The sequence below is a fragment of the Mobula birostris genome, chromosome 12, assembly GCF_030028105.1.
Source record: "Mobula birostris isolate sMobBir1 chromosome 12, sMobBir1.hap1, whole genome shotgun sequence".
Taxonomy (NCBI): Eukaryota; Metazoa; Chordata; class Chondrichthyes; order Myliobatiformes; family Myliobatidae; genus Mobula; species Mobula birostris.
Window position 1 is genome coordinate 5,471,782 of NC_092381.1, and position 25,212 is coordinate 5,496,993.

The 25,212-nt window shown below is 47.5% G+C and overlaps 1 protein-coding gene across 1 annotated transcript; it reads left to right on the forward strand.

The window, feature by feature from the left end:
- Window positions 1-7,924: 7,924 nt before the first annotated feature.
- Window positions 7,925-20,518, forward strand: c12h1orf52 (chromosome 12 C1orf52 homolog). Its single transcript, XM_072273278.1, has 3 exons — window positions 7,925-8,264; window positions 15,172-15,364; window positions 19,610-20,518. Exons 1-3 carry the CDS (start codon window positions 8,007-8,009, stop codon window positions 19,768-19,770), a joined length of 612 nt encoding a protein of 203 aa, XP_072129379.1. The 5' UTR covers window positions 7,925-8,006; the 3' UTR covers window positions 19,771-20,518.
- The last annotated feature ends 4,694 nt before the right edge of the window (window positions 20,519-25,212 follow it).

The following is a 25,212-nucleotide window of genomic DNA, read 5'->3' on the forward strand; positions in this document are numbered from 1 at the left end:
CCCCCCTCTATAGCAAACGTCCTCCCCACACCACTCTATCTAGCATGTGTCCAAGACACCACAGTCTCCCTGGGTCCACGTCCAAGTACATTGGTGGGAGAGGTTTGGAGAGCTGTGGGCCAAACGTGGGGAGATGGGACTAGCTCACTGGGCATGGTTAGCATGGGCAAGATGGGCCAAAGGGCCAGTTTCTGTGTCGTGAGATTCTAGAGCAGGAACAATGCTTTTCTCTAATGGAAAAAAGGATGTGTGGATATGTAAAGATGCTATCAATGAACTAATGAGTTGGAGGAACTCAGCAGGTCAGGCAGCTCTATGGAATGGAATAAAAAGTCGCCATTTTGAGCCAAGATCCTTCCTCAAACGTTTATTCATTTTCATAGATGCTGCCTGACCTGCTGAGTTCCTCCTGCATTTTGTGGGTGTGTGTGTTACTCTGGATTTCCAGCATCACTTCTGTTAATAACAAACCAGAGGCTGGAATAAGAAAGACTCAGATCAGATTTTGATGTGATGCAACGAGATCTGGGTGTCATTATATACCAGTCATTGAAAGTGGGCATGCAGGTACAGCAGGCGGTGAAAAAGGCAAATGGTATGCTGGCATTTATAGCGAGAGGATTCGAGTACAGGAGCAGGGAGGTACTACTGCAGTTGTACAAGGCCTTGGTGAGACCACACCTGGAGTATTGTGTGCAGTTTTGGTCCCCTAATCTGAGGAAAGACATCCTTGCCATAGAGGGAGTACAAAGAAGGTTCACCAGATTGATTCCTGGGATGACAGGACTTTCATATGAAGAAAGACTGGATGAACTGGGCTTGTACTCGTTGGAATTTAGAAGATTGAGGGGGGATCTGATTGAAACGTATAAGATCCTAAAGGGATTGGACAGGCTAGATGCAGGAAGATTGTTCCCGATGTTGGGGAAGTCCAGAACAAGGGGCCACAGTTTGAGGATAGAGGGGAAGCCTTTTAGGACCGAGATTAGGAAAAACTTCTTCACACAGAGAGTGGTGAATCTGTGGAATTCTCTGCCACAGGAAACAGTTGAGGCCAGTTCATTGGCTATATTTAAGAGTGAGTTAGATATGGCCCTTGTGGCTATGGGGATCAGGGGGTATGGAGGGAAGGCTGGGGCAGGGTTCTGAGTTGGATGATCAGCCATGATCATAATAAATGGCGGTGCAGGCTCAAAGGGTCGAATGGCCTACTCCTGCACCTATTTTCTATGTTTCTATGTCCTCAGTGCTCAAACTGCAGTTTTTCTGTCGTTAACTTAAGGCGGATGTGAATGAGGATATAATTTTCCCACAGCAGGGACGATTAATTGAGTCTTTATTTGGATAACTAGAATTCTCTTAATGCTTAATTCGCTGTGACATGCTCCGAACCGATCGATCTGTGGCTGAACTTACAGTTGTGTAACTGAATACTTGAATTCAGGAAGCAGCTTTCTTGTCCGATATTTGTGAAACAGTGGCTTCTGGTATCGGTCAGCCATCCCCACCAGGCTGCTGTGAATTAAATGGGCCCTTGTAAGGTATTGCATGACCCCTGGTTCTACTGACCCACAATTTAATTACCATCAGAACCTAATCTGAAGGAAAGGAGCTTTTCTTTTAAATTTAGAGAGGCAGTGCAGAACAGGCTCTTCACGCCCAGTAAGCCACCCATTTTAACCCAGGACAGTTTACAACCTTCTGACCAGTATGTCTCTGCACTGTGGCAGGAAACCGGAGCACCCAAAGAAAGCCCATGCACACAGGAAGGAACACGCGCCGGGATTGAACTCCGAATTCCAACACGCTCAGCTGTTGGAGTGTTGCTCTAAACTGCTACACTACTGCGGTTCTGCGGCATCGTTTTTGCAAACAGTTGGCTCGGTAATGAAGACACAGTTTTCAGCCCGAAACATCGACTGTGTGTTCCCTCCATAGACGCTGCTTGATCTGTTGGCCAGCACTTTGTGTGTGTTGCTTTGGATTTCCAGCATCTGCAGAATCTCATCGGACAGTGCAGCACAGGGACACAACCGCCCACAACGTTGTGCTGACCCAGTTCAATTAGTAATTAAATGGCCAGCTAAACTAATCCCCTCTACCTACACAATGCCCCTATCCTTCCATTTTCCTCACACTCATGCAGCTATCTAAACGCCTCTTAAAAGTCCCTCATGTATCTGTCTCTACCACCACTCCAAGCACCCACCACTCTGTGTAAAAACAACTTGCCCCTGACATCCCCTTTGAAATTACCCCTCTCACCTCAAATGCATGCCCTCTGGTATTAGACATTTCAACCCTGGGAAAAAAAGATACTCTTTCTGCTCTATCTATCCCTCTCATAATCTTATAAACCTCTATCAGATCTCCCCCCAGCCTCCATCACTCCAGAGAAAACAAGCCAAGTTTGTCCAACTTCTCATTATAGCCCACGACCTCTAATCCAGGCAGCACCCTAGTGAACCTCTTCCGCACCTTCTCCGAAGCCTTGGCACCCTTCCCATACTGGGGTGACCGGAACTCCAGATGCGGTCTAACTAGAGTTTTATACAGCTGCAACATAACTTACTGACTTTTGCACTCAGTGCCTCGACTAGTAATGGAGTGACCAGAACTGTCATGTGTTGTGTTTAAAGTTTGTGTATTTTGTAGGGTCACTGAAACCATGAACAATTGCTGTAACGTGTCAAAGACTTTCCCATTGACCTGTAGCATCAGTTGAGAGTTAACTCAGGTTAACAAAGGCAGTGGGAATTTCTCACTTCTATCAATCATTACTTGACTTGTATGAGTTCTGTGTGATGTATTGATTAACAATCGCCTGCATTCTACACAATCAATGTGTCTAGTCAAAGGGTGATGGGATTTGATTGGTTAAAATAAACATCTCTTTTTACCAACTCTTAATTTCCATATTTCCTTGTTTATCTTCCTCTGGGATTTTTCTACAGCCATCAACTACTGCTCTCAATAGGGACACTCTGGATAAATTTGCTTGGGGCTCGACCATGGCCGTTGGGTCCACGCTGTCTATATGATAGCCTAGCCAGGGCAGCTCGCTCTCTGTATCGTACTGTTGCCCATGCAGCAGGCTCCCCCTTTTCCACTCAGCTGATCATTTCAAAGGAACAACAGAGACCGATACAGTTTGGCACCAGTGGTGTCACAGGAGTTGCCAGTCAGCGCTGAACTTGACGTAGGACTGCCTCAGGGACTCCAGCTTCAGCACTTACTCCCAAAGCCTTCCCCATGAGTGGGTATAGGCACAAGGCAGCAGAGGTTTCAGATCAGAGTCTTTCTTCTTTGAGATGAGCCCCATCTGCCCAGATACTCTCACTAAATTTCCCAACTAGTTTCTAAAGTTTAAAGAACAACAATCTTTTACTTGTGATTACAGTAAGAGCCTTATAGCCTCCTGACTCAGATGTTAAATATTTTGCCCTTGTTTTGGTTTCGTGACTGCTTTCATTGTCTCACAACTCCCTGAGATCCCCACGGTCAATCCCAGCCACTTGATCACTTCAGATCTGACAGCTGACATTGACAATGTATAACTGTCCTGTAGAGTCACAGAGTCATACAGCACAGAAACAGGCCCTTTGGCCCCAAACAGCAACAGTTTATTCATTTCTACAGATGCTGCCTGACCTGCTGAGTTCCTCCAGCACATCCTCCATGTTGCTCTGGATTTCCAGCACCTGCAGAATCTCGTGTACCTATCCAGGTGTCTTGCAAATATTGTTAATGCAGCTGCCTCCAACACTTCCCCTGGTAACTCGCTACATAAACATACCACCATCTTGGTGTAAATGTTGCCCCTCAGGTTCCTATTAAAGCTCTTCCTTCTCACCTCTGCCCTTGAATTCTTGATTCCCAAACCCCGAGAAAAAGACAGTGTCTTTTTACACCTCTGTAAGATCACCCCTCAGTCTGTTGTACCCCAGTGAAATCTGCTCATCCTCTCAACATAACCCAATCCCTCGAGTCCTGGCAACGTCCTCATGAATCTTTTCTGTCCACTTTCCAGTTTAATAGCATTTTATTCCCAAATTCTGGAACTCCCTCTCTGATTTTCTCACTTTCTAATATATAAGAAAGGTGGCCTTGTGTTTAGCTGCGACCTGCTGGCCAATCCAGTGAGACCACATGGAGGGTCTGGGTCATTAGTACCACCTCACTAACCGTCCCTTTGCCTGTTCCATTCAGCGCCATCTGCCCACCTCACAACTAGCAGAGCCGGAGGTTCCAAGGACCAACAGAGGGTGCAGTAATGGGAGGTTTGCTGCCCGGTAGAGGGGTCACAGTGAGAGGCCGGCATGTAAGTACAGTCAGCAACCGGCAAAGGGCCGGTGGGAGAGAGGGGGAGGGTGGAAATCCGGTTTCAGACCAGGTAGACAGAGTGCATATAGTCACTGACCGATAGAGAGCAAGATAGAGGGAGGTCAGGATGCTGATACAGTCACTGACCGATAGAGGGAGGTCTGGGTGCCGATACAGTCACTGACCAATAGAGAGGGAGATAGAGGGAGGTCTGGGTGCCGATACAGTCACTGACCGATACAGGGAGAGTTAGAGGGAGGTCAGGGTGCCGACACAGTCACTGACTGATAGAGGGAGGTCAGGGTGCCAATACAGTCACTGACCGATAGAGGGGGAGATAGAGGGAGGTCTGGGTGCCGATACAGTCACTGACCGATACAGGGAGGTCAGGGTGTCAATACAGTCACTGACCAATAGAGGGGTTGTTAGAGGGAGGTCAGGGTGCCAATACAGTCACTGACCAATAGAGGGAGGCCAGGGTGCCAATACAGTCACTGACCGATAGAGAGGGAGATAGATGGAGGTCAGGGTGCCGACACAGTCACTGACTGATAGAGGGAGGTCAGGGTGCCAATACAGTCACTGACCAATAGAGGGGGAGTTAGAGGGAGATCTGGGTGCCAATACAGTCACTGACCAATAGAGGGGGAGTTAGAGGGAGATCTGGGTGCTGATACAGTCACTGACCGATAGAGGGAGGCCAGGGTGCCAATACAGTCACTGACCGATAGAGAGGGAGATAGATGGAGGTCAGGGTGCCGACACAGTCACTGACTGATAGAGGGAGGTCAGGGTGCCAATACAGTCACTGACCAATAGAGGGGGAGTTAGAGGGAGATCTGGGTGCTGATACAGTCACTGACTGATAGAGGGAGGTCAGGGTGCCAATACAGTCACTGACCGATAGAGGGGGAGATAGAGGGAGGTCAGGGTGCCGACACAGTCACTGACCGATAGAGAGGGAGATAGAGGGAGGTCTGGGTGCTGATACAGTCACTGACCAATAGAGAGGGAGGTCAGGGTGCCGACACAGTCACTGACCGATAGAGAGGGAGATAGAGGGAGGTCAGGGTGCCGACACAGTCACTGACCGATAGATGGAGGTCAGGGTGCCGACACAGTCACTGACCGATAGAGGGAGGTCAGGGTGCCGACACAGTCACTGACCGATAGAGGGAGGTCAGGGTGCCGACACAGTCACTGACCGATAGAGGGAGGTCAGGGTGCCGACACAGTCACTGACCGATAGAGAGGGAGATAGAGGGAGGTCTGGGTGCTGATACAGTCACTGACCAATAGAGAGGGAGATAGAGGGAGGTCAGGGTGCCGACACAGTCACTGACCGATAGAGGGAGGTCAGGGTGCCAACACAGTCACTGACCGATAGAGAGGGAGGTCTGGGTGCTGATACAGTCACTGACCAATAGAGAGGGAGATAGAGGGCGGTCAGGGTGCCGACACAGTCACTGACCGATAGAGGGGGAGATAGAGGGAGGTCAGGGTGCCAATACAGTCACTGACCGATAGAGAGGGAGATAGAGCGAGGTCTGGGTGCCAATACAGTCACTGACTGATAGAGAGGGAGATAGAGGGAGGTCAGGGTGCCAACACAGTCACTGACCGATAGAGAGGGAGATAGAGGGAGGTCAGGGTGCCGACACAGTCACTGACCGATAGAGGGGGAGATAGAGGGAGGGCAAGGTGCCGACACAGTCACTGACCGATAGAGGGGGAGATAGGGGGAGGTCAGGGTGCTGACACAGTGAGAGGAGAGACTTCCCAAACCAGCAATGAAGAAAAGACGAAACTGCTGACGCAGATCCCAGCCGAGAAATGCCTTGTCTGTAGAAATCACGAAGAATAAGATTTCTCACAGTAACCGACCTTTCGCAGGAGGTGGTCAACACACAACACCCGAGACCATCAGATGTTAACCAAAAGTGCGTGCCACAATACCCGTATGGACCATACCAAATGTCAGTCACATTCAAGGCACACAGAACGCCATTGATTTCTTAGGTGCGTACGAAGCTGGCAAATTCTTCACTCTTGCTCTCTCTCTTTCCTCAATTACCTAACCACTGACTGTGACTCCCCAACAAAACAACTACGCAACAAACTGCGGTCTCCCCTTTTATACCGATTGGAACATGCCATCACATCATCCCAGTATCACGACCATTACATCATGCTCACAAGATACTCCCGGGACAGGTAACAATGTAAGAGTATAGTCAACGTTTTGGGCCAAGTCCCTTCATCAGGTTTGAGCAGGTACAGGTGCCAACACGTTATCAAGAAAACAACCTCTCCCTCAATGTTGCAAAAGCAAAGGAGCTGGTTGTGGATTACAGGAGGAATGGAAACGGGCATCAATGGATCTGGGGTTGAGAGGGCGAACAGCTTTAAGTTCCTCGGCATCTACATCACCGAGGACCTCATGTGGTCTGTACACACCAGTGCAGACAGTTGAAGGTTGGTATGAGCCTCCAAATCCTAAAAACTTTCTACAGGGGAACAACTGAGAGCACCCTGTCTGGCCACATCACTGCCTGGTATGGGAACTCAATCGCAGGACTCTGCAGAGAGTGGTGTGGACAGCCCAGCGCATCTGTAATTGTGAACTTCCCACTATTCAGGACATTTACAAAGACTGATGTGTGAAATGGGCCCGAAGGATCATTACCGCAGCATAAGAGTCAGTGCCAACAGGCTCCGGGACAGCTTCTTCCACCAGGCCATCAGATTGATTAATTCATGCTGTATTTCTATGCTATCTTCACTATCCTGTTGTACGTAGAATTTATTACAAATTACTATAAATTGCACATTTGGACGAAGATGTAACCTAAAGATATTTACTCCTCATACATACGAAGGATGTAAGTAATAATTTGAATTCAATTCAGAGGGGGGGGCCGTACCAGATCTGTGTAGGCACAGGCGCCAACCGGCAGAGGGAGATGTAGAAGGAGGTCTGTACAATTACAAACAACAGGAATTCTGCAGATGCTGGAAATTCAAGCAACACACATCAAAGTTGCTGGTGAACGCAGCAGGCCAGGCAGCATCTCTAGGAAGAGGCGCAGTCGACCCGAAGGGTCTCGGCCTGAAACGTCGACTGCGCCTCTTCCTGGAGATGCTGCCTGGCCTGCTGCATTCACCAGCAACTTTGATGTGTGTTGCCTGTACAATTACAGGCGCTAACCGGCAGAGGGAGATGTTTAAGGAGGTCTGTACAAGTACAGGCGCCAACCGGCAGAGGGAGATGTGGAAGGAGGTCTGTACAAGTACAGGCGCCAACCGGCAGAGGGAGATGTGGAAGGAGGTCTGTACAAGTACAGGCGCCAACCGGCAGAGGGAGATGTGGAAGGAGGTCTGTACAAGTACAGGCGCCAACCGGCAGAGGGAGATGTGGAAGGAGGTCTGTACAAGTACAGGCGCCAACCGGCAGAGGGAGATGTGGAAGGAGGTCTGTACAAGTACAGGCGCCAACCGGCAGAGGGGGCTGTACCAGGATGTCTGAGCAGCTACCGGTACCAAGCAGCAGAGGGGGCCTTACCAGGAGGAATGTGCAGCTACAGGCGCCAACCGGCAGAGGGGGACGTCGCGGGATCTCTATGTACTCGCAACAGTCCGCCTCGGGCTGCTACTTGCCGCTCTGAACGGCGCTGAGGGTCAGCATGGCAGACGGGCCGAGTGACCCCCTGTCCTACTTCGCTGCCTATGGGAGCTCGGACTCGGAGTCGGACACGGAGCCGGAGCCGGAGCCGGTCTCGCCGGAACCCCGGGTTGCCGAGAGCAACGCGCTCCCGGGCCCGCGCCTCGCTCTCCCCGGCCCCGAAGAGCTGTTCGGCCACGTGTCCCGGCCCAGCTTCTTGAGCGACCCGCGGAAGGGTCGCATCGACTGGGAGCGCCGGCTGGTGCGAGCCCCGGAGGAGGTGAGGGGGAGCGGAAAGGGGTCCATAAAGGAGGGGTCATAGGTCCGTGGGCGGAGCAACCGGCGTGGGCGGGGCCATGCCAAAGGGGCGGGGCCAGAGGCTCTGGGCGGAGCAATGGTCCGTGTCCCGAATCCCGAGGATCTGTGGGCAGCGTAAGGAATCTGGGATGTGGAGACCGGGTATATCATGGAATCAGCATCTTTTTATGGAAAACCTACATCTACAGCACAATACAGGCCCTTCGGCCCACAAAGCTGTGCCGAACATGTCCCTGCCTTAGAGCTACCTAGGCTTTACCCATAGCCCTCTATTTTTCTAAGCTCCATGTATCCATCCAGGAGTCTCTGAAAAGACCCTATCGTTTCCGTCTCCACCACCGCCACAGGCAGCCCATTCCACACACTCACCACTCTCTGTGTAAAAAAACTTACCCCTGACATCTCCTCTGTACCTACTTCCAAGCATCTTAAAACTGTGACCTCTAGTGTTGCTATTTCATAGTCATACTTTATTGATCCCCAGGGAAACTGGTTTTCGTTATAGTTGCACCATAAATAGTTAAATAGTAATATGTAAATTATGCCAGGAAATAAGTCCAGGACCAGCCTATTGGCTCAGGGTGTCTGACCCTCCAAGGGAGGAGCTGTAAAGTTTGATGGCCACAGGCAGGAATGACTTCCTATGACGCTCTGTGTTGCATCTCGGTGGAATGAGTCTCTGGCTGAATGTACTCCTGTGCCCACCCAGTACATTATGTAGTGGATGGGAGACATTGTCCAAGATGGCATGCAACTTGGACAGCATCCCCTTTTCAGACACCACCATCAGAGAGTCCAGTTCCATCCCCACAACATCACTGGCCTTACGAATGAGTTTGTTGATTTTGTTGGTGTCTGCTACCCTCAGCCTGCTGCCCCAGCACACAACAGCAAACATGAAAGCACTGGCCACCACAGACAACGCTCTGACTATCCACACGATCAATGCCTCTCATCATCTTATACACCTCTATCACGTCACCTCTCCTCCTCCGCCACTTCAAGGAAAAAAGGCCGAGTTCAGTCAACCTATTCTCATAGGGCATGCTCCCCAATCCAGGCAACATCCTTGTAAATCTCCTCTGCACCTTTTCTATGGCTTCCACATCCTTCCTGTAGTGAGGCGACCAGAACTGAGCACCGTACTCCAAGTGGGGTCTGACCAGGGTCCTGTATATCAATGCAGCAGTGAAGCAGGCACAACAGTGGCTACGTTTCGTTAGGAGTTTGAGGAGATTTGGCATATCACCAAAGACTTTCTCAAATTTTAACAGATGTACTGTGGAGAGCATTCTAACAGGCTGCATCGCTGTCTGGTATGGTGGTGGGGGGGTGAGTGGACAGGATGGAAGTAAGCTGCAGAGAGTTGTAAACTCAGTCAGCTCCATCATGGGCACTAGCCTCTGTAGTATCCACAACATCTTCAGGGAGTGATGCCTCAGAAAGGCAGCGGCCATCATTAAGGACCACCACCACCCAGGACATGCCCTCTTATTGCTATCAACAGGAAGGAGGTACAGAAAACCTGAAGGCACACACTCAATGATTCAGGGACACCTTCCTCCCCTCTGCAGTCTGATTTCCGAATGGGCATTGAATCACCCATGACCACCACCTCACTATTTTTATTGAGATACAGCATGGGAGAGGCTGTCTGGTCCTTTGAGCAATGCTACCCAGCAATCCCAATTTAATTCTAGCCTAATCACGGGACAATTTACAATGACCAATTAACCTACTAACCGGTACATCTTTGGACTGTGGGAGGAAACTGGAGCTCCCAGAGGAAACCTGTGCAGTCACAGGGAGAATGCAGAGACTCCTTACAGGCAGTGGTGGGAATTGAACCTGGGTCGCTGGTACTGTGGAAGTGTTGTGCTCACCACTGTGCTACTGCGCCACCCTTTCTATTTCTATTTTTGCACTAGTAACTTAACAATTTAATATATATTTACTGTAATTCAGTTTTTTTGTATTATTGTGTATTGCATTGTCCTGTTGCCACCAAGTCACCAAATTTCATGACATATGCCGGTGATATTACACCTGACTCTGAGGCTAGAGGAGAGGAGGGGACGGGGCGGGGGTCACAGATCGAGGTGGTGATGCCAGGGTCCCTGGAGGGTGGTTTCAGGGTCAGAATATCGGATTGAAAATATATTTATTTTATTTAGCAATATGGTGCAGAACAGGCCCATTGTGCCCTTTGAGCCGTGCCAACCAGCAAGCCCTGATTTAACTCTAACCTAATTATGGGACAATTTACAATGACTAATGAACCTACTGAGGGTGTCATGGAATGGTGGTTAGCGCAAGGCGTCGAGAGTTGGAAGTTCAGTCCTGGTGTCCTCGTCCTCTGTAAGGAGTCTCCGTACGTTCTCCCTGTGGAATGCTTCGGTTTCTTCCTGCGGTCCAGTGATGAAACGGGTAGGTTTATTAGTCATTATAAATTGTCCTGTGATTAGGTTCGGGTTAAATTGGGGTTGTCAGGGGTTGCTGGTGGCCCAGCTCGAAGGGAGGAAGGGCCTACTCCACGTGGTATCTCTAAATAGACAAATAAATACTAAACTATACTGTGAGAAGAAACCAGACTGCCTGGAAAAATGCCACGCATTCCACAGGGATCATTAGCATAGATTGTCAAATTTGTTGTTTTGCCACAGCAGTGCAATAAAAACTATGAACCACAGGAAGATACACGTTAATAAATACGTAGTGCAAATAAGGAGAGGCGAGAATGCTGCAGGTGAGTAACTGGACAAGGAGGGGAAGCACACAGCCAGTGCAGAGCACCCCTGTGACCGTTCCCCTCAGTAGTAAGTACACAACTTGAGATACCAGAGGAGCACGGCCACCCAGGTGAAGCCACGATGACCGGGTCTCTGGCACCCAGTCAGAAGAGCAGAGTGGTGAAGAGGACTGTAGTGGTGATAGGAGTCAGAGGAACAGAGATGAGGTTCAGTGGGTGTGATAGAGACATCCAGATGGTATGTTGACTCCCTGGTGCCAGGATCTGGGATATCTCAGATCGTGTCCATGGCATTGTCAAAGGTGAGCGTGATCAGCCAGAAGTCGAGGTACATATTGGCACCAGTGCCATTGGTAAACAAGGTGAGGAGGTCCTGAAGAGAGATCTTAGGGAGTTAGGTAGAAAGCTGAGAAACGGGACCTCTATGGTAGTAATCTCTGGATTGCTGCATGTGCCACATGCCACTGAGGGTAGGACTAGGATGAATATGCAGGTGAGTGCGTGGCTGAGGAACTGGTGCAGGGGGCAGGGGTTCAGATTTATGGATCATTGGGATCTTTTCTGGGAAAGATATGACCTGTACAAAAGGGACAGGTTACACCTAAACCAGAGGGTCAAACCGTAGAGCACAGGCCGTGGACCTCAGTCCAGAGATCATAGACCACAGACCGTAGAGTACAGGCCGTGGAGCTTAGGCCAGAGACCATCTGGTTGGTGAGAGTTGTTTGGGAGGGTTTAAACTAATTTGGCAGGGGGATGGGAACTGGAGTGATAGTGCTGAAGATGTGGTGACAGTGGCAATGTGCAGTGAGGAGAGGCTGTTGATAGGGCAGTCAACAGGATGAGTTGCAGTGTAAGAGGGACTAAGTCAAAAAGGGTGAATACAGGACTGAAGGTGTTGTATCTGAATACGTACAGTATATGGAATAAGGTCGATGAACTTGCAGCACAGTTGCAGATTGGCAGGTATGATGTTGTAGGCATCACTGAATGATGGCTGAAAGATTATAACTGGGAGCTTAATGTCCAAGGATACACATTTTATTGAAAGGACAGGCAGGAAGGTGCTGCTCTGTTGGTAAAAAATGAAATCAAATCATTAGAAAGAGGTGACAAAGGGTTAGAAGGTGTTGAATCATTGTGGATAGAACTAAGTAAAAAGACCCTGATGGGAGTTGTATACAGACTCCCAACTGCAGTAGTAAGGATGTGGCCGACAAGTTATAGTGGGAGATAGAAAATGCAATGCAAAGGGCAATGTTACAATAGTCACGGGGGATTTCAATATGCAGGCAGAGTGGGAAAATCAGGTTGGCGCTGGATTACAGGAGGAGGATTTTCTAGAGTGCCTACAAGTAAGCTTTTTTAAGCAGTTTGTGATTGAGCCCTCCAGGGGATCAGCTACTCTGCATTGGGTGTTGTGCAATGAACTGGAATTGATTAGAGAGCTCAAGGTAAAAGAAACCTTAGGGATGATTGCATTCACCCTAAAATTTGAGAAGGAGAAGCTAAAGTCAGATGTATCAGCATTGCAGTGGAGTAAAGGGAATTACAGAGGCACGAGAGAGGATCAGTCTGGCCAAAACTGAGCGGAAAAGAACACTGGCAGGGATGATGGCAGAGCAGCAATGGCTGGAATTTCTGGAAGCAATTCAGAAGGCTCAGGATAAGGACAGCTCGAAGAGGAAGAAATATTCTAAAGGAAAGATGACACAACCATGGCTAATAGGACAAGTCAAAGCCAACATAAAAGCCAAATAGAGGGCATATAATAGAGCAAAAATTAGTGGGAGGCAGAGGATTGGGAAGTTTTTAAAAACCAACAGAAGGCGACTAAGAAAATCATTAAGAAGGTAAAGATGGTATATAAAAATAAGCTAGTCAATAATATTGAGGAGGATAGCAAATATTTCTTCAGATGCATAAAGTGTAAAAGAGAGAGGAGAGTGGGATATTGGACTGCTGGAAAATGATGCTGGAGGTGTAGTAATTGGGGACAAGGAAATGGCGGATGAACTGAATAAGTGTTTTGCATCAGCCTTCACTGTGGAAGACACTAGCAGTTTGGTGGAAGTTCCAGGTGTCAGGGATTATGAGGTGTGTGAAGTTACCATAACTAGAGAGAAGATTCTTGGGGAAAACTGAAAGGTCTGACGGTAGATAAGTCACCTGGACCAGATGGTCTACACCCCAGAGTTCTGAAAGGTGGCTGAAGAGATCGTAGAGGCATTAGTAATGATCTTTCAAGGATCACTAGATTCTGGAATGGTTCCGGAAGACTGGAAAATTGCAAATGTCATTCCACTCTTCAAGAAAGGAGAAAGGCAGAAGAAAGGAAACAATAGGACAGGTAGTCTGACCTTAGTGGTTGGGAGGATGTTGGAGTAATTATTAATGATGAGGTCTCAGGGTATTTTGAGGCACACGATAAAATAGACCGTAGCACGGTTTCCTCAAGGGAAAATCTTGCCAGACAAATCTGTTGGAATTCTTTGAAGAACTAACAAGCAGGATAGACAAAAGAGAACTGTTGATGTTGTGTACTTGGATTTTCAAAAGGCATTTTATAAGGTGCTACTTATAAGGCTGCTTAACAAGCTGCGAGCCCATGCTGTTACAGGAAAGATTCTAGTATAGATAAAGCTGCCATTGACTCGTGGTGTTCCACAGCGGTCTGTGTTGGGACTGATTCTACGTTATATGTCAATGGTTTGGCATGCGGCCATATTTGCAGACTATATGAAGATAGGTGGAGGGACAGGTAGTTTTGAGGATGTAGAGAGGCTACAGAAGGACTGAGGTTAGGAGAATGGGCAGGGCGAGGTCCGGGTGTCAGTAGTCTCAGGGTAGAGTCAGGTGGTATTGAGTGGGGCAACAAGACATCAAAACAAAGCCCTCTGCTGGGTAGTTAGAAATGTTGATGATACCCAAAAGTCCTGGCTGATGATCTTTATTTGTCACATGTACGTAGAAACATCAACGCATACAGTGAAATGCAGCAATTGTGTCACTGACTAACACAGTCCGACGATGTGCTGGGTCACCATGCTTCTGGCACCAACATAATATAACCAAAACTCACTTTGGACTGTGGGAGGAAACGAGAGTACCTGGTGGGCAGGCGATCACTGGGAGAACGTGCAGGCTCCTTACAGACAGTGGTGGGAATTGAACCCAGATCGCTGATGCTGTTGTACTCACCACTTCGCTACCATGCATTTGTCATGGTGGCAGAAGGACGAGATGTAGTTATTATCACATTGCTGTTTAGTTTTCTTTATTTACAGCTACAGTGTGGACTAGGGTTATCTATTTAACCCTAGCCTAATCACAAGGCAACTTACAATGACCAATTAACCTACTCACCGGTAATTCTTTGGGCTGCGGGAGGAAACCGGAACACCTGGAGCAAACCCGCAGAGTCCATGGGGAGGGCATGCAAACTCCTTAGAGGGTGCCAGACTCGGATGCCCTGAGCTGTAACAGGGTTGTGTTAACCGTTACAGTACCATGGCGCCTTCTGGGAGGCTGCTGTAAAGTAAGCAGCTGTCGCTTCACAAAACCAACCTTGCGATATACAATTGCTTAACTGGTACTTTGGGATTAGTAAAAACTCGAGAAAACGTCCTTATTTCTGTGGCTGCTCAGTTCATTTCTAATCAGCATTTCAGTATTGAATGCCTTGTCTTATGAAGAGCATTTGATGTCTCTGGGCCTGTATTCACTAGAAACCTAATTGAAACCTAACAAATGGTGAAAGTCCTTGATACAGTGGATGTGGAGAGGATGTTTCCTATGGGGGGGGGGGGGGGAGTCTAAGACCAGAGGAGACAGCCTCAGAATAGAGGGACATCCTCTTAGAACGGAGATGAGGAGGAATTTCTTTTGCCAGAGAGTGGTGAATCTGTGGAATTCTTTGCCACAGGCAGCTGTGGAGGCCAAGTCTTTATGCATATTTAAGGCAGAGGTTGATAGATTCTTCATTGGTTGGGGCATAATGGGATAAGACAGGAGATCGGGGCCGAGAGGAAAATTGGATCAGCCGTGATGAAATAGCGGAGCAGATTTGATGGGCCAAATGGGCTAATTCTGCTCCTATATATTCTGTTCAAATTGCCAGCCACCGAGAGAGTTCAAGGTGTGGAGAAGCAATGCCGTACCGCCACCGGAAACCTACACGGTGGAGGAGAGGAAGGCGCCATCGGGTGCAGACATGGCGGTGAGGTGGTCCAGCATGTACCAGGACAATGGGGAGGATGCTCCTCAGCGCACATCAGGCCTACTTGCTGAGGCAGCAGAGGTCACTGGGTCAGGTGGGTGCAGCCCCAATCACAGTTCAGTGAACTTATTATGAAAGTACATATACATCACCATACACAATCCCAAGGTTCATTTTCTTGCAGGCATTTACAATAACTACAAAGACACACAATAGAATCGATGGAAGACTGCACTCGACAACCACTGTGCAAAAATCAACACTGAGCACTGAGTTCAAATTTCATAATATCAAAGTACATATATGTCACCATATGTCCTTGAGCGAGGCACTTAATCACACATTGCTCTGCGACGATGCTGGTGCCAAGCTGTATGGGTCCTAATGCCCTTCCCTTGGACAACATTGGTGTCGTGGAGAGGGGAGACTTGCAGCATGGGCAACTGCTGGTCTTCCATACAACTTTGCCCAGGCCTGCACCCTGGAAACCTTCCAAGGCGCAAATCCATGGTCTCACGAGACTAACAGATGCCTATATGTGTCACGGTGTACAGCCCTGAGATTCATTTTCTTGTGGGCATACTCAATAAATCCAGTAACTATAATAGAATCAGTGAATGACTGCACCAACAGGGCGGACAACCAGTGCACAAACCACAAGTACAAAGAGAAAAAAAATAATGATACAAGCACAATCAAGTGGCCAGCATCATTCACCAAAATCTTGCTTTAAAGTACAAACTCAAAAGAGACAAAATACCTTACTATAAATAAAAGTCTGATGCAGTTTTAGGTTCAGAGTCCTATAAATTATATTATGACTGATCTGTCATTACAGATAGGACAGTCCATAATAACCGGCTGGATATAATATTACAGGATAAACAATCAAGAACTTAATAGATATAGCCATTCCAAACGCACATACCATACAGAGATCAGTAAGTGAAAACACCAGAAATATGCTGAATTAGAAGAGCAATTGAAAACTTTGGACCATGAACAGGGTGTATATTGTCCTGATAGTAATATCTACAACTGATATCATCCCGAAGTCACTTTAAAGCAGCATTAAACAATTAGACCTACGCAGCAATATTTACGTAAATCTCTGGAAAGTTACAATACTAAACTCACTAGAATAGTCTGAAAGTTCCTAACAATTGACAAATGAGTGTGCTTGGCTATGCCCATCCCTCTGGTTTTGCCATCTTGAGCTGGGAACAGTTCAGTGATGGGGTGAGTTACCCCTCTGGTTCACGAGCCTGATGGCTGAGGGGTAATAATTGTTCCTGAACCTGGTGCTGAGGGTTCTAAGGCACCTGTACCTTCTTCCTGATGGCAGCAGTGAGGAGAGAGCATGACCTGGGTGGTGAGAGTCCCGGATGACGGATGCTGCTTTCTTGCGACAGCATTCCATATAGATGTACAGAATCTCGGGTGGAAACGAGAGAGAGGGTGTACAGGAGCGAGATATACCAGCTAGATGTCGCAGCAACAACCTTGCACTCAGTTTCAGTAAGACCAAAGAGCTGATCGTAGACTTCAGAAAGGGTAGGATGAGGGAGCACGAACCAATACTCAGAGATGAGAAGTGAAGAGAGTGAGCAATTTCAAGTTCCTGTGTGTCAAGATCTCGGAGGATCGAACTTTGTCCCATCCTATCAATACACCTATAAGGAAGGCAAGTCAGCAGCTATACTTCATTAAGAGTGAGGAGATTTGGTTTGTTACCTAAGACACTCGAAAACTTCTATAGATGGCTGTGGAGAGCATTCTGACGGTCTGCATCACTGTCTGGTGTGGAGGGGCTACTGCACAGGACTGAAAGAAGCTGCAGAAAGTTGTAAATCTAGTCAGTTCCATCTTGGGTACTAGCCTACAAAGTACCCAGGACATCTTCAAGTAAAGGTGTCTCAGAAAGGCAGCGTCCATTATTAAGGACCCCCATCACCCAGGGCATGCCCTTTTCTCACTGTTACAATCAGGTAGGAGGTACAGTCCGCAATTCAGGAACAGCTTCTTCCTCTCTGCTATATATACAGACATAGAGGCACTGCCGTGCTTTCTTTGTAAGGGCACTTCCGTGCTGGGCCCAGGACAGGTCCCCTGAAATGATAACACCGAGAAATTTAAAGTTGCTGATCCTCTCCACCTCTGATCCTCCGATGAGGACTGGCTCACGGACCGGCCTGAGTTCACCCTCCTGAGGGAAGACCTTATGTTGGCCTCAGAGACTGAAATCACGGTGTTAACGGTCAAAGCCAGCATGGAAGGCGTTGAGCTCGTCTGGAAGCGAAGCCCTGTTGTCACCTATGCTGCTCGGTTTCACTTTGGAAGAGGTAATAGCGTGCAAGCCCTGCCACAGTTGTCGAGCGTTCCTCACTGATTTGGTTTCGTCTGGAATTATCACTTTGCCTGTGACATGGCTTTCCTGAGATCCTACCTAGACTTCTTGTTTCTTACTCGGTCGCCAGGCCTGAATGCCTCTGAGCTGGCCGTCAGTAAATGGTTGGGAAGACCTTGAGTGATTTTGTGGGGATGCTCTCGTCTACGACTGTTTTTATAAAGTCCATGACAACTGTGGTGTATTCATTCAGATCCGCTGACGAGTCCTTGAACACGGCCCAGCCCGCCGACTCAGAGTAATCCCATAGCCTCTCCTCTGCCTCCCACGAACACCTCTTGGTTGTCCTAATTCTGGAGGCTTGCTCTACTCTGCCTCTACGTGAGCTCTGGTTAGTAGTTCAGGGACGCCTCAGGGGACTGTCCTGCCCCCTTCTGTTCACCGTCTACACCTTGGACTTCGGATACAACTCGGATTCATGCCGCCTTCAGAAGTTTTGGGACGATTCGGTGGTTGTGGGCTGTATCAGTCGGGGTCAAGAGGCTGAGTACAGAAGAGTGGTGGACAATTTTGTTGAGTGGTTTGGGCTGAATTACCTGCAGCTCAACATCACTAAGTCAAAGGAGTTTGGTGGTGGACTTCAGGAAGGTGAAACCACCCTGTATGCCCATCTCCATCAAGGGAACGGATATGGAAGTCATCTGGGACTACAAATACCTGGGAACTCGCCTGGACAATAAACTAGACTGGACTAAAAATATAGGGGCTGGTACTAGAAAGGACAGAGCCGACTGTACTTCCTGAGGAGGCTCCGGTCATTCAACGTCTGCAGTGCTATGCTGCAGATGTTCTACGAGTCAGTGGTGGCCAGCGTTCTGTTCTACGCTGTGGTCTGCTGGGGCAGCAGGGTGAGAGCAGCTGATGCCAAGGAGATTGAGAAGCTCATCAGGAAGGCTGCTTCTGTTCTGGGGTGGAACTGGGTTCCCTGGTGGCTGTGTCTGAGAGGAGCATTATGGACCATCCCTCTCACCCCTCCATGACGTACTGGACAAACAGAGCAGCATCTTTAGTCCACCGAGGCTCACCGCTGAACACCACAGGAGATCCTTTCCCCCTATGGCTATAAGACTACAACTCCTCAAGTATACAAGTGTATGGTTTCATTGCACGTCTGTATTTTGCACTATTACTTTTTAATGCACATGGTGTTTTTTCATACCTCAATGTTTATGTTTTGTATTTTAAAGTATATATTTCTGACTGAGCAACCTGCAACAATAATTTCCTTTGGGATAAATAAAGTTTTATCTTATCTTATGTGGGTGGGAGAAGGATAGCCAAGTGATGAGATTTTCTGAAATGCTGTCTGGTACAAACTCCTTACAACAGAGGTTTCGTTTGTTGGGACCTCTAGTGCTACTGGTGCTAGTGAGCAGTTTTGGGCCCCTTTTCTAAGAAAGGATGTGCTGGCATTGGAGAGGGTCCAGAGGGGGTTCACGAGAATGATTCCGGTAATGAAAGGGTTTATGTACGAGGTACATTTCATGGCGCTGGGCCTGTACTTGCTGGAGTTCAGAAGAATGAGGGGAAATCTCATGGAAACCTATTGAATATTGAAAGGCCTCGATAGAGTGGATGTGGAGAAGATGTTTCCTATAGCGGGGGAGTCTTGGGCCAGAGGGAACAGCCTTGGAACAAAGGGACATCCTTTTAGAACAGAGATGAAGAGAAATTTCTTTAACCAGAGGGTAGGGAATCAGTGCAATCCATTCCCACAGACGACTGTGGAGGCCAAGTCATTGGGAACATTTAAAGCAGGGATTATTGATTAGTCAGGGCATCAAAGGTTACGGGGAGAAGGCAGGAGAATGGGATTGAGAGGGTTAATAAATCAGCCAGGATGGAATGGCGGAGCAGACTTGATGGGCCAGTAGCCCAATTCTGCTTCTATATCTTATGGTGTTATTGACGGGTATTTTCTCTGCCTTTCAGATGAGGAGAATAGCGAGGAACCTTCTGGCAAGAAACGTAAAGTGGAGACGTTCCAGCAGAAGGAGAAGAGGAAACGGAATGAGGGGCAGGCCAACAGGGAGAAGAGTTTTGTTGAGGAAGAAAAGCGAATCCTCAGGCAGGAGTTCTGCTTCAAGGAGTGAAGTGACCTGTGGCTGAACGTAGCATACACTGAGTTCCCTCTGCTTGTCCACAATCACAGTGGCTGCTGTCCTCGCAAACCAGAGGCTTCGTTATTGTCACAAAGCCAGAGCCAGACTGTCAATTGTGTGTGGAAGACACAGCCAAAGGGACATAAGACATGGAGCAATATTAGGCCATTTGGGCCATCAATTCTGTTCTGCCATTCCACCACGGCTGATTTATTATCTCTCTCAACCTCAATCTCCTACTTTTTCCCTGTAACCTCTATTCTGAGGCTGTGCCCTCTGGTCCTAGACTCTCCCACTACAGGAAAAGTCCTGTCCACTTTCATAATGCGATAATTTTCAATGAGATCCCCCCTCATTTTTCTAAATTCCATTGAGTACAGGCCCAGAGCCACCAAACGCTCCTCATACAACTCCATGTGGAACATGAAATATCCGGTGAAGTGTGTGTATCGATTACTGGATTCCTTCAGGTGTATAGGGAAGAGACTCCTTTAAGCCGTGCCAATAGCAGGCAAACTATCAAACGTTGCGACACAGACTTGATACCGCATTGTTAATTTAACAAGCACCGTGAGATGTTTTCTGGGCACGGTGCAGTGAAGAGAGTACTGCTCAAACGGAAGGTTGACTGGTCACATTTTCTGTTGTGTAACTGGTGAACTGGCATCTTAACAACATGATCCACTTTCTTCATGCATTTACTATTAAAGGTATTTTTTCCAGCATTCCTAGTCTGCTGAATGTTGAATATGTAACGAGTTTAAGTTCAACCATACACATGGACATAGCTAAACCTCTGGGGCCAAGGTGCAAAACCACTGTACCAACAGTCACACACAGCACAGATAGCATATAAACATCATCAACAAAAACTATATTACCATCATGGCTACTGGAATTTGTCTGTAATGTAAGTGGATAAAGTGGTAAGGAAGGTGTTTGACTTGCTTGCCAGGGGCGTTGAACAGACCCTAAGACACTGGAGCAGAATTAGGCTACTGGGCCCATTAAGTCTGCTCCACCATTCGATCATGGCTGATTTATACTCAGTGGCCACTTTATTAGGTTCCTCCTGTTCCTTCTTTGCCGTAGACCTTCCACTTTAACTTTTGATACGTGTGTTTAGAGATTACTGTGTAATGTCAGTTTGAACTACTGTCGCTTAAACCAATCTGGCTATTTTTCTCTGACATCTCTCATGAACAAGGTGTATTTGCCCACAATCTACCACTCACTGTATTTTTTTTTTGTTTTTCCACATAATTCTCTGTGAACTCCAGAGATAATTACGCATGAAAACCCCAGGAGATGAGCAGTTTTTGAGATAGTCAAACCACCCTGTCTGGCACCAACAGCCAAAGTCACTGAGATCACACTTGTCCCCATTCTGAAGTTTGGTCTGAAGAGCAATTGAACCTCTTGACCATGTCTGCATGCTCTTATGCATCAAGTGGCTGATACATGATTGGCTGATACTTACATTAATGAGCAGCTGTACCTAATAACCTGGCCACAGAGTGTACTTTCCCTCTGAACACCATTCCTCTGCCTTCTTTCTGTAACATTCGACACACTTGCTAATCTATCAACCTATAACATAGAACATTACAGGCCCTTCAGCCATGATGTTTTGCCAAACTTGTAACTGAGAAAAAGTTAACGTGGAAATGAAGAATGTACTGTTCCTCTCTGTACAGATGCTGACTGACGTGCTGAGTGTTTCTATATTTATTATATACAGTGTTCAAAGTACAATTGTTATCAAAGTATGTATACCATATACAACCTTCAGATTCATTTTCATACAGGCAGTCACAAGGCAAAGAAGCACAATAGAATCCATAAAAAATCCCACAGCATAAAGACCAAACATCCAATGTGTGAAAAAGAAAGAACAAATTGTGCAAACAATTTAAAAAAAAAGCAAACAAACCACAGAATCTGGACTAGAGTCCCCGAAAGTGAGTTCAGTGCCACTGAGCCAGTTCAACACAATAACTGGTCCAGGAACTGAATGGCTGCAGGCCCCAGCCACAGAGCCAGGTTCAGCACTAAGGCGAGTGTGGATGGCTGCAGGCCTCAGCTGCAGAGTCAGTTCAGTGCTGAGGTGAGTAAAACCTCACAAAGCAGTGAGCTGAACACCAGTTTGTCCTCCACAGTTGGCCTCAATGCCTTCATCTTTTTAATGTAGCTTGGCGCTTAAATCGGCTATTTCATTCAAATCAGTTCATTGTCCATTCTTGAGCCTGGGCCCTGCTGTTGCAGGCCTGGCCCTAAATCTGCTCCAGCAATGGCTGCTGGGGCCGTACCTGCATTCTTGAGAGGCCGGTCAGGGACCACAAAAATACCAGGTCATACAGATGGTTCAAAATAACCTCTTGCAGCAGGAAATTTCAGGCTGCAGATTACAGTGATTGTCGTTCTGAAGTATATTGAGTGGAATTATTAGTAGTTTTGTTAGCTGCCTGCAGTGTCGCCATGTCTTGCAAGTGCCATCTAACCCTTCCCTCCCACATAACCCTCCATTTTTCTATCCTCCATGTGATTATTTTAGAGTTTCTTAAATGTCCTTAATGCGCCTGCCTCTACCGTCACCCTTGCCAGGGCATTTTACACACCCACCAGTCTCTGTGTAAACAAAACCCTACCTCTCACATCCTCGTCCTCTCCTCCAATCACGGTAAAATAGTGCCCCTTGTGTTAGCCATTCTCTGAACATCCTTGTGCCTGTCTGAGAACCTGTTAAATGCCTTGATTGTAGGTGACTCCACCACCAACCCAGGCAACGCATTCCAGGCACCCTCCTCCCTCTGTGTAAAATAACTTGCCCATCACACCTCATAGAACCGAAACCGACCCTTTGGCCCATCTCGTCCATGTTGAACTATTATTCTGTCTCGTCCCAACGGCACCTGGACCGGAGCCCTCTGTACGCCTCCCATCCACGTACCTATCCAAACCTCTCAATCGAACCTGCATCTCCTTTGAACTTAACCCCTCTCACTTTAAATGCTTGCGCTCTGGTATTAGACATTAGAAGGCAGTACGGTAGTGCAGTGGTTAACACATCGCTTCACAGAGCCAGCGACCCAGGTTCAATTTCAGCCGCTCTCTGTAAGGAGTTTGTACGTTCTCTCCGTGACCATGTGGGTTTCCTCCAGGTGCTCTGGTTTCCTCCCACACTCCAAAGATGTAGGGGTCAGTAGGTTATTTGGTCACGTGGGTGTAACAGGGCAGCATGGGCTCATTGGACCAGAAGGGGCCAGTCACCGTGCTGGATCTCTAAATTCAAAAAAAAATAAACATTCAACTCTTCTACCTGGATTGAGATTCACATCACTTGTGATCTGTGTTTTCTGTCTCCGGATTTTGATCAAAGATACTGTGACAACTGAAGCGAATCTTTCATCTTTATATCTATATGTCAGAGAAACTCCAGCATCCCTGCAGCTGCCAGGGTCCCCCTGTACACGGAGTCACTCAGGGAGGTTGGAGTGTAAGTCACCGGCCTCTGCCCACGGAACGGTTTTGCCTGAGGAGAGGTTGTTATTATCTGCCCTCGACAGTAAGAAGCACAAGTTTCTGTCCCAGGGAGCCTCCATGTTGCAACATGTTCCGAACCCCCCCCTTGGGCTGGATAGCGTGAGAACTGTATGTGTTCTCTAGCTATCAGGCCCCCAGATCTTTCCCTCGACTGAGATGTTTGGCTGTTAATGTGTGCTGAGCAAATCTTCAAAACACACACACATGCAGATTTATATTACACACTCACACACACACCCCACATTGAAAACATACGCACACAAACACACCACATACACACCCACATACAGATCTATATTGCACACTCACACAACACATACACCATATGCACACACACCACATACACACCCACACCACACATATAGATCTATATTGCACACTCACACCACATGCACACAAACACACCACATACACACCCACACCGCACATACACAGATATATACTACACACTCACACACATACACACACACCACATATACACCCACACCACACACGCAGATATATATTACACACTTAGACACACCACATGCACACATACATACATACACACACCACATACACCTCCACACCACACACATGCAGATATACGTTTGTATATTACACACTTACACTCACACACACATATATACACACAGACACACACTACACACATACACACCCAGACACACACAGATGCACACAAGCACAGAGATACACACCACACAAACATAACACATAGATACACACCGCATGGCACACTACATACATATACACACACATGTGCGCGTGCACACACACACAAAAAATGAAGTACAGACATGTAAATACACAGGCATGGATACACGCAGAGTCACACATACAGCATTATACATACACAGTTACAGACACAGTGTTACACACATGGCGTTAAAAATGAATTGAATTGACTATTACTTACATCCTTCATATACATGAGGAATAAAAATCTTTAAGTTACGTGTCCATCTAAATGTGCAATATGCAATTTATCGTAATTTATAATAAATAATATGTACAACAGGACAGTCAACATGACATAGAAATATAATTGTATCAGCATGAATTAATCTGTCTGATGGCCTGGTGGAAGAAGCTGTCCCGGAGCCCGTTTGTCCTGGCTTTTATGCTGCGGTACTGTTTCCCGGATGGTAGCAGCTGGAACAGTTTGTGGTTGGGGTGACTCGGATCACCAATGATTCTTTGGGCCCTTTTTACACACCTGTCTTTGTAAATGTCCTGAACAGCAGGAGATTCACATCTACAGATGTCCTGGGCCATCCACACCACTCTCTGCAGAGTTCTGTAATTGAGGGAGGTACAGTTCCCATACCAGGCAGTGATGCAGTCGGTCAGGATGCTCTCAATTGTGCCCCAGTAGGAAGTTCTTAGGATTTGGGAGCTCATGCCAAACTTCTTCAACCGTCTGAGATGAAAGAGGCGCTGTTGTACCTTTTTCACCACACAGCTGATATGTACAGACCACGTGAGGTCCTCGGTGATGTTTATGCTGAGGAACTTAAAGCTGTTCATGCTCTCAACCCCAAATTCAGTGATGTCAATAGGGGCTAGCATGTCTCCATTCTTTCTGTAATCCACAACCAGCTCCTTTGTTTTTGCAACAATGAGGGAGAAATTTTTTTCTGTATCAGAGAGATGACTTCTTCCCTGTAGGCCACCTTGTTAATGTTTGAGATTAGACCAATCAATGTAGTGTCATCGGCAAATGTAATTAGCAGTTTGGAGCTGTGGGTGGCAACACAGCCATGGGTACATAGAGAGGAAAGGAAGGGGTTTAGGACACAGCCCTGAGGGGCTCCTGTGTTGAGAGTCAGAGGGTTGGAGGTGAGGGAGCTCACTCTTACCACCTGCCGGCGATCTGACAGGAAGTCCAGG

What these genes read in the sequence shown, in the direction of transcription:
- c12h1orf52 (XM_072273278.1), top strand. Translation starts at nt 8,007, where the DNA reads ATGGCAGACGGGCCGAGTGACCCCCTGTCCTACTTCGCTGCCTATGGG. An exon ending in TGGTGCGAGCCCCGGAGGAG is followed by an intron (nt 8,265 to 15,171) that starts GTGAGGGGGAGC and finishes TCAAATTGCCAG; the next exon opens with CCACCGAGAGAGTTCAAGGT. An exon ending in AGCAGAGGTCACTGGGTCAG is followed by an intron (nt 15,365 to 19,609) that starts GTGGGTGCAGCC and finishes TCTGCCTTTCAG; the next exon opens with ATGAGGAGAATAGCGAGGAA.